At 42.2% G+C, this 15,315-nt stretch overlaps 2 protein-coding genes and 1 non-coding gene across 5 annotated transcripts; all 3 read right to left on the bottom strand.

The window, feature by feature from the left end:
• Positions 1 to 239: 239 nt before the first annotated feature.
• On the bottom strand, positions 240 to 5,154 carry hmg20b (high mobility group 20B). Of its 3 annotated transcripts, none has more exons than XM_085449200.1 (9): positions 5,095 to 5,154; positions 4,602 to 4,699; positions 3,672 to 3,872; positions 3,421 to 3,541; positions 3,286 to 3,338; positions 3,133 to 3,199; positions 2,782 to 2,997; positions 2,440 to 2,572; positions 240 to 817 (listed from the first exon to the last, which is right to left on the bottom strand). In XM_085449200.1, exons 2-9 carry the CDS (start codon positions 4,680 to 4,682, stop codon positions 805 to 807), a joined length of 885 nt encoding a protein of 294 aa, XP_085305326.1. In that variant the 5' UTR covers positions 4,683 to 4,699; positions 5,095 to 5,154; the 3' UTR covers positions 240 to 804. The 3 variants fall into 3 exon arrangements, with proteins under 3 accessions (XP_085305326.1, XP_085305324.1, XP_085305325.1); XM_085449198.1 differs by having other exon boundaries at positions 4,602 to 4,757; positions 5,095 to 5,152; XM_085449199.1 differs by lacking the exon at positions 240 to 817 and having other exon boundaries at positions 2,436 to 2,572; positions 4,602 to 4,757; positions 5,095 to 5,152.
• A 2,494-nt stretch (positions 5,155 to 7,648) lies between these two features.
• On the bottom strand, positions 7,649 to 15,094 carry LOC146680409 (elongation factor 2b-like). The gene is made up of 13 exons (XM_085447678.1): positions 14,987 to 15,094; positions 13,604 to 13,818; positions 13,196 to 13,377; positions 12,603 to 12,814; positions 12,327 to 12,505; positions 11,941 to 12,046; positions 11,421 to 11,673; positions 11,082 to 11,277; positions 10,623 to 10,989; positions 10,144 to 10,497; positions 9,854 to 10,036; positions 9,168 to 9,300; positions 7,649 to 8,032 (listed from the first exon to the last, which is right to left on the bottom strand). The coding sequence occupies exons 1-13, from the start codon at positions 14,987 to 14,989 to the stop codon at positions 7,839 to 7,841; spliced, it is 2,577 nt and encodes an 858-aa protein (XP_085303804.1). The 5' UTR covers positions 14,990 to 15,094; the 3' UTR covers positions 7,649 to 7,838.
• LOC146680410 (small nucleolar RNA SNORD37) lies at positions 11,743 to 11,810 on the bottom strand. The gene has a single exon (XR_014918443.1). It is a non-coding gene; the product is annotated as a small nucleolar RNA SNORD37 (small nucleolar RNA).
• Positions 15,095 to 15,315: the final 221 nt, after the last annotated feature.

Genomic DNA, 15,315 nt, shown 5'->3' on the forward strand with positions numbered 1-15,315 from the left:
GCTGCTGTTGCTGTAACCGTGTGTGGGCCCACATCTCCCTCTGCTGGGACGGAGCTTCCCCTGCATCATTACAGTTCCTCGTTTTACAGTCAGTGAATGTAACAAAACCACGTCTAATTAGTTACCTGCTGTGGGGTCTACCTCTGCAGGTGTGACGTGCTGTTTTGTTATTTGTTTTAAACACGAGGCTGTGCACTTTAAACAATTATGTCAGCAATAAATGTGCATAAATTCTCCACTTTCAGAATGGTTTAATGAACATCTGGAAAAATACAAATATTCAGTTTTCTGACAACATGGCAAACAAACTGTCCATTTCAGAACCTGACATTATCAATAGAAATTCCACCATGCATACTCACCCCTTTCCAGTTTTTAAAAATAACTACTTATGCATCCCTCCGCCAAACACACGCCACAAATCATTTACAGTAAACTGATCATTCGGCTTGCTGTACATGCCATGTACCTGTAGACGACTACACGATAAGGGAAAGGTGACTCCCAAAAGACTTAATTAAGGCAGCAGAAAGTAAAATGACATTTTATTTGATGACATTTATGAATTGTAAAGCCCCCTCAACCCCGCCGCACAGACTTACATTCACAAAATGTATGTGTGGGAATACACACGTCCACACATATTCATAAACTATAGGCATGCAGACATGGATTATGTGTGTTGTTCTGAAGTACCTGTTCCTATCTACATGCTCTGCTGATTGGCAATGATTTGACCTAAAAGCACCAAGCCTCTCGCGTGTCCGTGATCCAAGACTGGGTGTGTCTCTGTCTGCAGCCTCCTCATAACTTCTCACTGGCAAGGAATGAAAACATGTCGTTAGAGACAAGATATAAAGCAAAACAATAAAATGGAGACCCTGGACACGTGCAATTTTTGCACCAATATTACAGTGTGTTGCATTTGTTAACAAATAGTAATGCACATATAAAGCGTGCTTCATTTTGAAGGAAAATAATATAGTAATCAGTAAATGTGGAGCCCTACACAGTAGTTCTGGAGGCATTTCAAACACAACCACCTCTGAAGGTAAAAGTTATATTTATAATGTAGACAAATATGTTTAATAACAGCGCATGAGTGTCTAAGTAATGGTTTGAAATTTTAATAACTGGTTTGTTCACTTTCTTGATGAGAAAACTGACACCATTCATGCCTGTGCAGTAAATGCAGCCTTTAAAGAAGCATCCATGCAAGAAGCGACTATAGAAGCGGCAATTTAGTGAAGCAGGGAAAGTCAACTTCACTTCAAGAGATAAAGGGTGTGACCCGAAATGAATAAACTAAAGGTAAACATACGACAGGCAACCAGAGCCTAAAATGTTTGCTAACAACTAACAAAGTGTAAAAGCGAATGCTACAGTTACACCAGGAAAACAGTGGTTGGAGACAGCCGAATGACTACAATTAGTGCAACCGTGTCCAATGAACTTGTAATCTTGTTGGTTCGAAGTCAGGGATCAGGTCTGCATCACTTGCAATCAGTTTTTCCCTTCAAAGCAACTTTGGAGCACCTAGAAAAGTTGCTTTGAAGATGGCAACAGACTGCAAACGTTTGCAGACACGGTCAGGGATAAAACTTTTGAGACCGGGTTAGCAATTCGATCCGATCTGTGATAATAATACACTACTAAATCAAAAATCGCGAATCTGTTGCTGTTGCAGACTGGCTGAGTAGCACCGACTCAGATGATTTGAAGACAGGTTGCCTCCCACCAGGTGACCTGTTCTGCCACCTCGAGATCGAAAGTGGTCACCCAGATGTTTTATGGTGGGGAATGCTCAACATCTGGGTCAACAGTTGGTCAAATGTGAAAAAGTTCAACGCAATCACCAGGCAACCACCAGCTTTTCCTAGTTGCAAAGGAGGCTGTCTTATGTTTGCTCTTCTATAACTGAGCAATAAGGCTGACCAAGTAACAAACAACATTTTGTTTGTTTATATGTATAAAACCCAAAGCAGCTAACCAGCTTTTGGACGTAGCTTCATATTTTTGACACGAACACCTGTGTCGCCACAGGAGGGAGTGTGAGAAAAAGCTCTGGTGTGACATCTGTGACAAAAACAGGATGTGATAAGCCAAAGTGTTGAGCTGTTGTCAAATGTGTTTGGCAGCATTAAACACTAAACGCTGCATCTGAGCTGACATTAACAAAGACCAGACCACTAACTGGGAAAAAAAACTGATGGTGTTTACACCCAGTCTGAGTCCATCACATTGCATTTCAAGTGTAAAGACTTATTCAAACTCAGGTATAACCTTTTGCTTTCGCAGAGAGCCAGTGTTTGGCAAGCAAATCGATATATCTCTTGGAAGACGACACAGAGTATCCGTTCGCTCCATTACAGCTCCCAGTATTCTATTTTAAATTATCCACCCTATCAGTCTGAGTACTGTATATAATAATTAGATTACCTGTCCAGGTGAGATAGGACCTCACAAAGCTGGGTAAGCAGGGCACGGTGTTTATGAGGGTTGCCCTCGAGCACTCCGCTGAGACGACTCAGGTATGAATCCAGATTTCCAAGAGATGCTGTCTCCCCAGTACCTGTTCAGGATAAATACAGAACTGACTGCAAATGTTTAATTTTGATCATTTCAGACGAGACTCTAATATGTATAAACTAAACCTTGCTGTTGCTATAGCCACATGTTTAAAAGTCAGGAAAAAAGAGAGATTCAATAACAGCAGCATTATCTAATGTTTTGCCCTCCTACTGCATTTCCCTTCATGAGTCTGACCCAAGCAATGCTGACCTGGCAAGGGCACCGATGAGAGACTGTTGACCAGTGTGTGCTTAATGGCCATCAAGTGTTGCTGGAGAGCCTGGGTACGTTTCTCATCTTGCCCCAATTCAGCCTCCAGGCGCTCTTTAGCATTGTACATGTCCTTAATGTGCCGCTGCAGCACTGCATTCTGCTCCTCAAACTCAATGTTGGCCTTACGGAGGCGTCGCAACTCTGCCTCTCGAGCTGAACGCAGAGAATAAAAATAAAAAGAGTTTGACGGGCTTGGAAGTTTAATCGAGAATGTCCGATTACCTAACAGAGCAACGGCACAGTTCTGTCTTAACACTACTAGTCAGGCGCTGTCAGTTCCTCTGTTACCTTTGTTCTGATCGAGGAACTCTTCGGTGAAAATAGGAATGTCAAATCTGTTTGAGAGGTCAGAAGCCTAAAACAGAAAGAGTCAGCAAATGGACAACTGACGGGAAAGTGACACCGAAGAAAACAGTAATAACTGATTAGAGCGTCACCTACCTTTGTTAAGGAGGATCCTGAACTAGTGCCGATAACTGCAGATGGTGTGTCTTCTAAAAAAAATTGTATGTGCATTACATACAGCTCACATAAGACAGAGCAACTCTAAAGCAGTAAGCAGAGGGTAGTTGTTACCTTTTTTGATCCTCTTGTCTTGTATTTTAGCACTGGTGATCTGATAGGCCTCAGTCTGCTGATATTCCTTCAGTTCCTGGGCATACTGCATCTTCTCTCGTTCCGCTTCATCCAGATAACGCTATTGGTATACGAAATATGTTCAAATACAACAACACCCTGTGCAAAACATCACTAAATATCCAGCTGATGACGTTATTTTGTGTTATATTGAACAATCTGCATGTGCATGGGACACTTTTAAAAGCTACCTGTTTGTCCATCGGAGCTAATCGTGTCCACTCTGCTCCGAGTCTCTTGGTGATTTCTGGGAAAGGTAAATCAGGGTATCTGGCCCGCATATGTTCTCGCCGTTCATTCAGAAAGCGCACATATCCTGTAACAGGTGCCTTGGGACCATTTGGCAGCACCTTCTTCCTTTTCTTTCCCTTCGGCCAGCCTCTTTTCTTGGGCTGCAGATGGATGAAACAACAGTCTCAGAAAGGCAAGGACAGTCTAATCTAACTCCTCCTGATGCAGCTAGTGACTGCCTTAATAATCAGCTAAGATCCACTGGCTCTAAAAAAAAGAACATGGCAGCAGGGCTCAGGATTGCAAATATAGATCTGAACAAACCACGAGGCTTCTGGAACTATGCCATTTGGACCGATGAGACCCAGGCAGAGATGTTTGTCCATAAAACACAACAACACATTTGGTGCATATCAGCACAAACACCTCAAAACATCTGTAAAGCATGGCAGAAGAAGGGTAATGATTTGGGTTTGTTTTGCAGTCAATGAGTCAACCATTGACTCCTCTGTATATTAAACTGGGTCATGCAAAAGGTCAATGATCCCAAGCACAGCAGCAAACCTTCAACAGAATGGCTGAAAAAAAAAAGCATGGTGCTGCAATGGCCCAGTTAAAGCCCACATCTAAAGAGCATGCAAAAACAGTGATGGAAGAGACACAGAAAAGCACTCCATCAAGACCCTGCTGGCAGACTAATGAGTCACAGTGTGTCCTTAGTTTCAGGACCCTCCATGGAGTCCAAAAACTTTTTTTAAAAAACCTGAGTGTACCTGCTGAAGCAAAGTATTTAACCAAATATGAACACCCTTATTTTCCCAATTAAAAGATTTAAATGAAATTGACTGCATCAAATCCAGTCCACTTTAGTCAGCTGCAGCGGTGCTCACCTCTTCTGGGGGTTGATCCGCTGTCTGTGAAGCTTTGGGCTGATGTGATGCATCACTCTGCTCTTGTTTGATCCCTCCCATGATCTGTGTCCGTGCAGCTGACTCTCAGAATAAAAACGTGTTTATCCGTTAGAGAGTAATTCCGTGGGGAGAAATCTGTGCAGAATTAGAAGGTTTAAGTAGTGTACAAAATATATTTACTAGCATCGATTATAATTAGCTATTTCCCCACAATAACGCCGATTTTCAAGCTAACCTGACTGCTAGCAGTTCAGTGTGGCTAACGTTAACTAGTCGCAGCTCTCACACACGCACATACACAAACAACGGGCAGAAATCTACACAATAAAAGATAATCCACACCGCCACACCGCCCACCCTTCTGGTGGTAAAAATTAAAATCAGACACTCCTAAAAGTAGAAGTGTTTCTTCACCACGGAAAATTATAGATTTTTACAAATATATTTCTACTTTTTGGATTTTATTACTCACCCGATAATGAATCCCTCAGCCAAACAGGAAGAACAGCCTGCCTGTCTCCTGATTGGTCGATAGGGAGACTCGTGATTGGTTGGCTGGTCGAAGACCCCCTCTCATCCCCCCCCCCCCCCCCCCCCGTTTCCACCCAGAACCAGTATGCGCCGCACTCAGATCAGATGGAATAAATACAAAGGCAGGGTTTTAAACATGTTATGAATTTTTAAAGAGCTGTAAGGGCAGGACGAAAATAGAAGTAGTGACGTAAGACGCTTTGTCGTCGTGTAGATATGGTTGGAGTTGTGTAAGTTACGTACTTTTTTTTTTTTACAAAACAGCTTAACACAAGCAGTGTTTATCTTTATTTTCTACTCTACAGATCTCCTACATGATTACTTCTCTATTGCTGTAAGGCTGACAGTAAAAATGTTTTCCACTGTGGCTCTTAGTTCAGGGTCGCCTAAACCGAAGCATTCACCACTATGTGACACATATCAGTGAAACATGCGCACAACGTGGCCATAGGACCTTTTCGTACTTTTTTATTTTAAGTCTTCACCGGAAGTTCGTTTGCTATTCGCTTGGGCTTCTTGTCAGCTGTTGGTCGTGCTTTCCAAGTCTGCTGTAAAATCCATTACGTACTTTGGTGTCCTCTGGTGGTCATATTATGTAACTGCTGGTGTGTGCACATACAGGAAAGGTGGTTTTCAACCTCTGTTATAAAATCCTGCTTGAAGCAAGTCTGGCAACTCGACAGCCATCTTGACAAGCCTCCGGGGACCTGTTTAGGCAGTTATTTTAAAGTTTTACGTTTTTTAAGCATTCTCGTGGATACCACTGCTTGAAAACTACTTACAGAAAATACGCTGCAGCATCTGATGAAGAAAACCTAACTCGAACTTTGATGCTTTAAAGATCTTTTTTTTTGCTTGGCATCTTTGCTGTTGTGCAATTCTCTCCCAAATCTCTTTTCTAAAAAATTTCTCTCGCTTGTTGAAATATTAAGTTTACTTCTTAATAGAAATAATACTTTGGCATATAATCATAACAACCTGCCCCATATCCCTTAAGAAAAAGCAGGGAAATGTACTCGAATTGGATTAATCAACGTGAAAAGCACTCTTTCTACTTTTTGTGGTGTTGGTCAAGGAAATAGGTCAGATTTTTTATTTATTAAAATGCTGTGAAGCCGTGCATGTGAAGTGCAGGACCCTCTTCAGTCATTCGTGATTTATCTTTGTTGAGGATCATCACTAATTCAAAGATGATGTGGGACACAAATTTATTTAATAGCAACTATGTTCCAAGCAGAACTCGCAAACGGTCACCAGCTGGCATTAGAGGAGTGCTTACGTCAGATATTCCTTACTTCGGTTCAAAACATATCAAACTACTTTTTTGACAGTTTATAAAAAACATAACAGATTTTTAACATTGTTTTTCCTTTCTCTCTTTTTTACTCACTGACTGAACAGAGATTCAATGGAAGATTACTAAAACTGTGTACCATTAAATTCACCAAAATCAGTCAATGATGCAATTTTTGTTTTTTTACACTTGTGCTCTTTAAATATCAAACATCCTGACACTTAACTGGCAAAGCTCCTTCTTGTGCATCCGTATTAGATTTTATTTTAATTTCTAAAGTCTTAACCAGGAGATTTGCAGCCAAATAAGGCTTTAGGTCAGTCAGCCTGCGGTATTTGAATGACAGACCCATTCATACTTTTCTAATACTCCTTCAAAAACACAAGTCACAGGACTTAGAAAACAGATAATGTCCAGTGTTGCATCAAGCCTCACAGAGTAGTTTAAGGCAGGAAGTCTTACTAACGACAAGTTTTCGTTGTGACAACTAAGCCCCGCCCCACCGAACGCTCTGGGTGTGGCTGTTATGCAGCGCTGGAAATGCAGGAAAGCCACTTTGCTCATGCTGCAACAGATGAATACATCCATGTGACATCTGAGTTGGAGAACTCATGTCCACCAGACAATAAGCAGAGCAGGCAAATCTCTGTACAAAACGGTTATATACTATTAACTGTATGCCAATAAATATGTGTATTTTCCCCATAGGCTTGAAGAGACATTAACTAGATTTCAAAGTTCTAAACTGCAATAAAATCAAACAGTTAACAAAATGCTCATGGATGTACACACCCACCCACCAGTCTTTTTAATCTTCAGAGTATAAACTGCCATCACTTTATCCTATTAGACATGTGGAGTGCTGCACATTAAAGAATGTTGTCTCTGGCCAATAAGTTTGTTTCAGCTCCCCAGTTTGATTTTTAGATGGTAGTCAAAAGTAAATATTTGTGCCAAATGAAATTGCTTTGAGGCACTGAGTAATCACATTTATGGGAATGGGATGGACCAACAACCAGAACACTGTCTTTAGCCACAGGTGTTGCTGGCAGCAGGGGTATATAGAAAAGAAAGAAGTACAGGCCAGGCTAAACGCAAATAAAGAATAATCATTCCAAATTCAACATTTTCACCAGATTTACGAGTGGGCAAAACAAAAAAGAAAACTACCCACACAATCATCCCCAATAAAGAAAGCAGCTTGATACATAAAAGTTTTTATTTTCTTTTATTTATCGTTTACAATTTTTGTAGTCATTTCTTAATTATTGTCAATCCTTTTGGCAAACATTAGTGCTCACTTTGTTCTGTACAGTCCGGTCCCACAACGTAGACTTAAATGTGTTGAGCATGGAGGAATGAGACAAGTGCCAAGAGGGGTGTCCAAGCTTTTACAATTTGTCCAGGTAGTTGTCCAAGGCTGGGACACCTTCTTTGAGACCTTTACGTTTACGTGTCTCAAGGACAACTACACCAGGCTTGGATGTGGCATCCAGTGGGTTTCCAGGGAGGATCTGCCAATGGTCAAACACGCACTGTGGGAAGGCCTGGCCACCAGTGTTGGAACGCAGGTCAGCTGTGAAACCTGGTGACAGAAAGTATTATTTAATACCTCGTATACTCAGAGTATCACATGACTTGAAAAACACATTTTTTCCCCCCTGTTGGTCACATCTAAATATTAGGGGTGCAACGATACACAAAATTCACGGTCCGGTTCGATACTTTGATGTCACGGTTCAATATTTTTTCGATACAAAAAAAAGAAGAAAAAAAGTTCATGCTTTTTTAATTTGTCATTTATTAAAATTATAAATATATATTTTAACTCAAAAGTACAGTTTTTAAATTTAATGTTGCTGAAACAACAAAGTAATAAAAAAAATAAATCTCTGATCGAGAAATCACTCATCTTTGGAAAAGAGAGTTTATTACAGAGAAATGGCTCTTTCCAAAATAAAAGCTATACTATACGCTTCCTCTGGGCTATAGTCTCAGCAGCATATTAAACATATCAGGTCCCCATAAGGAGAATCATGTGCTAACGGCTGTCTAAATTACTCTGGTAAAGTTTGTAGCATGCGTGCTTGTTGTTTTTGTCTGCTTCCACTTGTCTTTGCACTAGGATGATGTCGGCGTAAATGTGCTGTCATATTCGTTGTGTTCCCACTAGTGCTGTCAGCGTTAATCTAGTTGAAATGATGTTAACGCCACAACACGGCAAGTCTCTGTTAACGAGCTACCGCAGATCGCCCCGTGTGTGGGGCTGGACGGCGTCAACACATTAAGGAGCTAACTGCGCTAACGCACTAGTTCCCACCAATGTAATTGAACATTGGCACATCCAACATATTGTTTTACTTTTGTCCATGACGCGCTTACCTTCAGGGTCATACGTCACATGAAAACCAAAATAGTTCCAAACGCCAGATCTGAATGAGGGTGGGGGAGGTTCAATTTGCCATGTTGCAAGCAGAGCTTAACTTCTGTCTCGCTAGCTTGCCCTGCGCTCAGTGAATCTGCGTTCGACTATTCCGCCTAGGCTGCACTGTTGAGCGCAGATCCACTGAGCGCTCAACACAGACAGCATTGTCAGAAGGAAAGTTGATAAAATAAATTAAAAATTTTGTGGTAATTTTTGAACTTGGGATTGAAACCTGAACATAAATTAAGCTTAGATGATGATGCCGTTTGACTCTTCAGAACAAAAGAGGACTTACCAAATGACTCGTTGACAGGCAGGTAGGCCTTGATGACATACATAGGTGTTCCCATGACCCTGGACTCCTCGAACACATGACCACGCCTCCTGGTCAGCACACCGTAAATCCCACCCATTGCACCTTCAGGGCACTGTGGAGCAAACAGATGGTGAGTGGTACCGACTTCAGTTTGTTTAATGCTATTAAAGTGAGCTGTGATAAAAAGACTAAAATCAGCATTACTAAACTCTGTAGTGCATTGAAAGGTGTGGTAAACTCGTTCAACAAGATTTAGAATTAAAGAGATTTACAAGGTTTAGCTGGCAGCAACCGTCAGCCCTGCAACTCAACCATTTAAACTGTATTATTAGAGACTCTGCTTTAGTCAACGTTGGGTACTTATTAAGCAATGAAATACTTCATCTCAGCTAATTTGATTCACTGAACCAGAATACCGAACTTTTTTTTTAAACCTTCTGGCTCCCTTTTAAACGTAGCAGTCTATCAAAGTGTTAACTGCACCAACACCGAAATCCAAGTATTCCGTACTTCACTTTTAATGACTTTAATAACTGTAGTATTTTTTTATTTTTCTGTCCCGTACAATCCACCTATTGACACAAGCTTTGGATATAACTTTCCCTGTGCCATTTTCCACGAGCTACGAATTGGAAACTAAAACATCACAGGGGAAAAACACTGACCTGGATCTCGACAAGGTAGACGGGCTCCATAATTCTGGGCTCAGCTGTGAGCTCACAAGCATACAGAGCTCTGCGGGCTGTGGGGATAATCTGGCCACCACCACGGTGAATAGCATCTGTATGCAGGGTCACATCATGGATGTCGAAGCGAATGGCACGCATGTTCTCTTCACAGAGGACACCCTGAAAACATTCAAACACCACTTTTAAACAAATATCCATGAATCACTGGATAGAACGTTTTTAAAATGCTTATATTACACTCACGAGTATACTCTCAAGGCCCTTACCTCCTTGGCGGCCCACTGGAAACCAGCGACAACACTGTCCTTGATCTCATTGAGGTACTGCACTCCCTTGGTAACATCCACCAGCAGGTTGGGGCCAGTTCCATCAGGACCGAAGCACCAGATTTTTCTGGCCTCGCCGACGTCCCATTCGTACTTGTCAGCAAGGTAACGGGCACGGCCCTTGAGCTCCTGACGAGAGGTAACGTCACCCTTCTCAATGTCTTCTGCCAGGCCTTCCTCGAAGGGACGGGCTTTCATGAACAGACGGTTGTGCTTGTTGGGTGACTTTGACAGACACATGATATCTGACTCTGCACTGACTGTCTCTCTGTAGGACACCACAGGATCAGATTTCTGGAAAAAAGTGTTAATGCACAAATGTTTAGAGGGACATATCAAAATAACGCCTAAATATCTCATCTGTCGTATAAACCTTAAGATTAAGTGCAGTGCTCTTTTACTTAAATTCAATATATTACCTTGATTGGAATGCAGGCATGATCCTCCTCCAGATCCTTCAGACAGATCTCCAGGTGCAGCTCTCCAGCTCCAGCAACAATGTGCTCTCCAGACTCCTCAATGATGCACTGCACCATAGGATCAGACTTGGACAGACGCTTCAAACCCTCCACCAGCTTAGGCAGGTCAGCGGGATTTTTGGCCTCCACAGCAACTCTGACAACGGGGCTGACGCTGAACTTCATCACTCTCATGTTGTGTGCCTGGTCGTAGGTGGTGATGGTGCCTGTCTTGACGAGGAACTGGTCCACTCCAACCAGACCCACAATGTTACCACAAGGCACATCTTCAATGGGCTCAACGTAACGGCCCATCATCAGAATGGTCCTGGTAGAGATCAGAGCAGGACAAATCAGTTCTGGCCTACCTACCTCACAAATTTATTGCCAATAATTAATTAAGAAGATGCTGAAACCAACCTCTGAATTGGCTTCAAGTAGAGGTCGTCCTTCTTGCCAGGGACGAAGTTTGGTCCCATGATGCGTACCTTCAGGCCAGTGGACACAGACCCAGAGAACACACGACCAAATGCATAGAAGCGACCCTTGTCACTGGTGGGGACCATCTTTGAGATGTACATCATCAGGGGAGCCTTGGAGTCGCAGTTCTTGATACCTAATGACCATTAACACGCAAAGCAATGTCAAGCTTAAAAATAATAATCCAACGACTAAAATTCTGGGTTATTTTAAGCAGGTGTTTCAAACAATGTCAACTGCTTGGTGCATGAGCAAATTTGAAATACATCAGCTGCATACCCATGGCAGCCTCGTCATCTCCAGGTCCTTCATAGAGGAGCTCACAACGGTACTTCTGGGCAGTGACAGGTGAAGGCAGGTGAATGGTGATCATTTGCAGAAGGGCTTCTCCAGCGGGCAGCCAGCGGCGCATGACAGCCTTCAGGAGAGGCTTGCCCTCCTTATCCTTGTCCTCATTATCCAACTTGATGTCCATCTTCTGGATCAGTTTGGCAGCTTCATCCTTTCTGAAGTTCATGATGGCATCAAACACCTAGAGGGAAACCATTTATATTAGTTCAGTGCAATTTATTATGAACATGCTAATAAAGCATCTGCGCCTGCTCAGGCTTAAGGTTGTCATCACTGATTAGTCAGGTCAAAGTGAAGAATGTTTGAGTCATCACATGCAGGCATACAAGGCAACTTTTATTCTGACTAAGGCAGACTAACAAGTACATAAGGTCGGACCGCCAGTGTTGCCATTTCTTCTTCCAGTTAACCCTTTTTAAATATTTAAACATTATCAAAGGTTTCATACCTTAAAGATGGGATCCAGAACAAGAGCACAGAAGGTGCGGGGGTACTTTTTGCCATCGGCTCCAATTGCAGACTTGACGAACTTTCCATTTGCTGTGTCATAGTACCTAGAAAAGAAAAAGTGTAATTAATCATTACAGATACACTAAAAACATTTATATAACAGAAGCCACTGTTAATTTACTTTATTAAATTAGAATGTATAAAAGCAAAAAAAAAAACCCCACCCTGTGCAATTTCCCATCATAACCTTATGCTCAGAATCACACTTTAAACTCTGCACAATTCCCTCTGAAATGGTCTCTTTAAGAGAGCCCCCATGCACTCAATCTGACATCTCGACAGCCCTCAACACTACAGCTGAGGTTCTATGTATTAGAAACGCACCTATCACCCCACAGCTTCTTCATCATGTCTTCCACCTTCTTGCAGCGCTCAACGGGTGTCATCTGGGCGTTGCCCTTGGCAGCAAACTTGGCTGCATACATCTCAGCAAACTGCTTGAGGGTGAAAGCCCAGCCATGGAGGCCGGAGCCAAAGCCAACGGTGCCGAGGACTGGATCAACCTTGAAAGTGAGACAACAGTATATCAGCAACTGTGCTGAGTACTCAGACAAACGGACAAATCTTTGTTCCAATTAAAACGTTCAGACTGCTACGCACCATGATGTTACCCATAGGTCCATTTTCATCCTCGCCATAGGTGGAAATGATTACGTTGACAGTCTCAACAATACGCTGGAAGGTCTGGTAAAGGTCTTCAGGTTCAAGCTGCAGCTCCAGCAAGGCACGGTCCATCTTGTTCATCATCAGGACTGGCTTAATACGCTCGCCAATAGCCTGACGGAGCACAGTCTCAGTCTGCACACAGACGCCTAGTAGGGACACATAATACGACAACTAATTGAAGAGCATGTAAAGTTATAAATCTTATTTCAGATAAGCAAAAAAAGTATCAAGGACTGTGCTGGCACAAGTCTTCCTTTGGTGTGTGAGCATATTCTTAATGCATGGAAACAATTTACTCTCAGTTCTTTAGTCATGTTGACTGTAAACTTGTCCTGAAACCCAATGCCAATACTCATCTCTCCTAACCAATCTAAACACAAACACTAAAGCAGGTCACTATTAAATAGCTGGGCTACAGCTAAAAAAATATCTTGCAGTTCTACTACACCTAGTATCTTATTTTTTGTGGTCTTGGAACTGGCAGGTGAAAATGTTAAAAGCCCACAAATATTTGGTTTGGCTCTTACCAGACACGCAGTCCACCACAACCAGGGCTCCATCAGTGACACGGAGAGCAGCAGTCACTTCAGAGGAGAAGTCAACGTGCCCTGGGGAATCGATCAAGTTGATCAAGAAACCAGAGCCATCCTTGGACTGCTTAATGAAGGCGGTGTCATTTTCACTCAGCTCGTAGTACAGGGAGATAGCTCTGCAAGTTAAGACAAAACATTTAATTTTACCACAAATTCTGTGCTCAACATAGCCCAACATACCACATAATGACCAAATACTACGATACACTGTACAGGTATTAAGAAAATTGAGCTCTATATGAAACTGATGAGATTCTTTAATCCCAGCACATTTGTTGTCTTAAATTTAAAAATCTCACATCAATTAAAATGCAAAAAAAAAAAAAAAAAAAAAATCCTTACGTTGACTTGATGGTAATGCAGCGCTCCTGCTCATCTTTGCGGGTGTCTGTGAAACGGGTCTCTCCAGCACGAGCTGAGGCAATGATGCCAGCCTTTGACACCAGGGAATCTGTCAAAGTTGACTTTCCATGGTCCACGTGCGCAATCACGGACATGTTACGGATGTTGGCCTTCTTGTCCATGATGGTACGGATCTGGTCTACGGTGAAGTTCACCTGAAGGGACAGAGTCAAGATTAGACCATTTAACACATGTCTGATTTTCTTGGCCCTAAGCTTTAAAATAAAAATAATTTAAGAAAGTGAGTTGAAAATACAATGTTGTGATTATTTTATTTTGATTCTCCTGTTAAGTGCAGATGAGGTTAAAGGCATCATTTGTGACACCAACTAATGTGGGACAAGATACTAAAGACGGGATAACGGTAAAAGTGCACCCCCTTTATGTCCGTTATTTTAAACAACAGGCTCTGTGGCTCACGCTTTGTGTAATTCTGCTTAGTATACATGGATCGTTCATTTGCTACATCTAACAATAACTGCGCCCTCAGCCCTGTAAAAATGTTGCTTACATAAGGTAAACTCAGCTGTGCTGCACTTCCACCCTGGGCGTTGGGTGTCCGCCATCATCAAAGATGACGTTACTGTTGTCTACGTTTGGCTTAAAAAAGTATCCAAGTCGTCTGCCCCGGGTTTTATCCAAATATCGATTTGAAACCATCATATTTAAAAAAGTATCACCTTACTTAAAAATACGTTGGCAAAAGGCTGTTAAAACACAAACACCCGGCATAACGTCGGCGTGAGCAGGCCACGTGTACAGACTTTGAATCCATGCTAAATGCTAACACTGACAGCGCCGACGTACCGGCAAATTATTCCTACAGATCAGAACGAGGTCAAGCTCACTTTTTAACCATTTGGCTTGACCCATTACGTTTTCAATTTTCAAAAGCCTACTCATATCTTGGTTCTGTGACATTTGTATGGCCATAAGTGACAATTTACTGGAACGACGGCTAACGATGCCGCAAAACGCAGTCGTTGTAAAGTTAGCTACATTAGCGGTTACAATTTATCATTTTAACCTTTAAAAGAGTCGGGAGAAACGTTAATCCTTCCACGGAGGCACTAACGTAGGCAAATAGATATGTATGATTTAGCAACATTTTCAAACTGCCTTTAGTCAGCCTTCGCGGGCCTTGCAGGCCACCGGCAGATAACAAAATGGTTGCCATTTTGATCAGAGCACAGACCACACACACTATTATGCAAGTAACAATACATCCTTACAATATTCACATACTCAACTTAATATTGACAGCGAGGAAAGCTTATGTGCCCAACAATTCATTACTCAGTTTAAAAAATAACATCAACTCACCATTTTGACAGATGGTTTTGGATTCTCTTGGTGGAGAAAAGAGACAAGGAATTTTACACTGCCCACCTCACGAGGGCATAGGCAGGGAAGAGGGCGCTGACGTCAGAAAATAGCGCTTTATACTGCTTGCGTCAGCCACATGCGTCATCACGTAATGGTGCATTCGATAAGTTGAAATCGGGCACTCGAACTTTCGTTCCATGCACAAAATAAAGGAAAACGTGGCTCAATTTCCAGCTGCTTCCGGGTGCTTTCATGCGATTTATATGTTATCACGATAGTTTACACTTGGCGACAAAGGAAACACAGGACTGTCCAGTGTAACCATG

The sequence above is a fragment of the Copadichromis virginalis genome, linkage group LG23 (assembly GCF_057382275.1).
Source record: "Copadichromis virginalis isolate Kocher_CV1m ecotype Utaka linkage group LG23, C_Virginalis_male_GT1.1, whole genome shotgun sequence".
NCBI lineage: Eukaryota > Metazoa > Chordata > Actinopteri > Cichliformes > Cichlidae > Copadichromis > Copadichromis virginalis.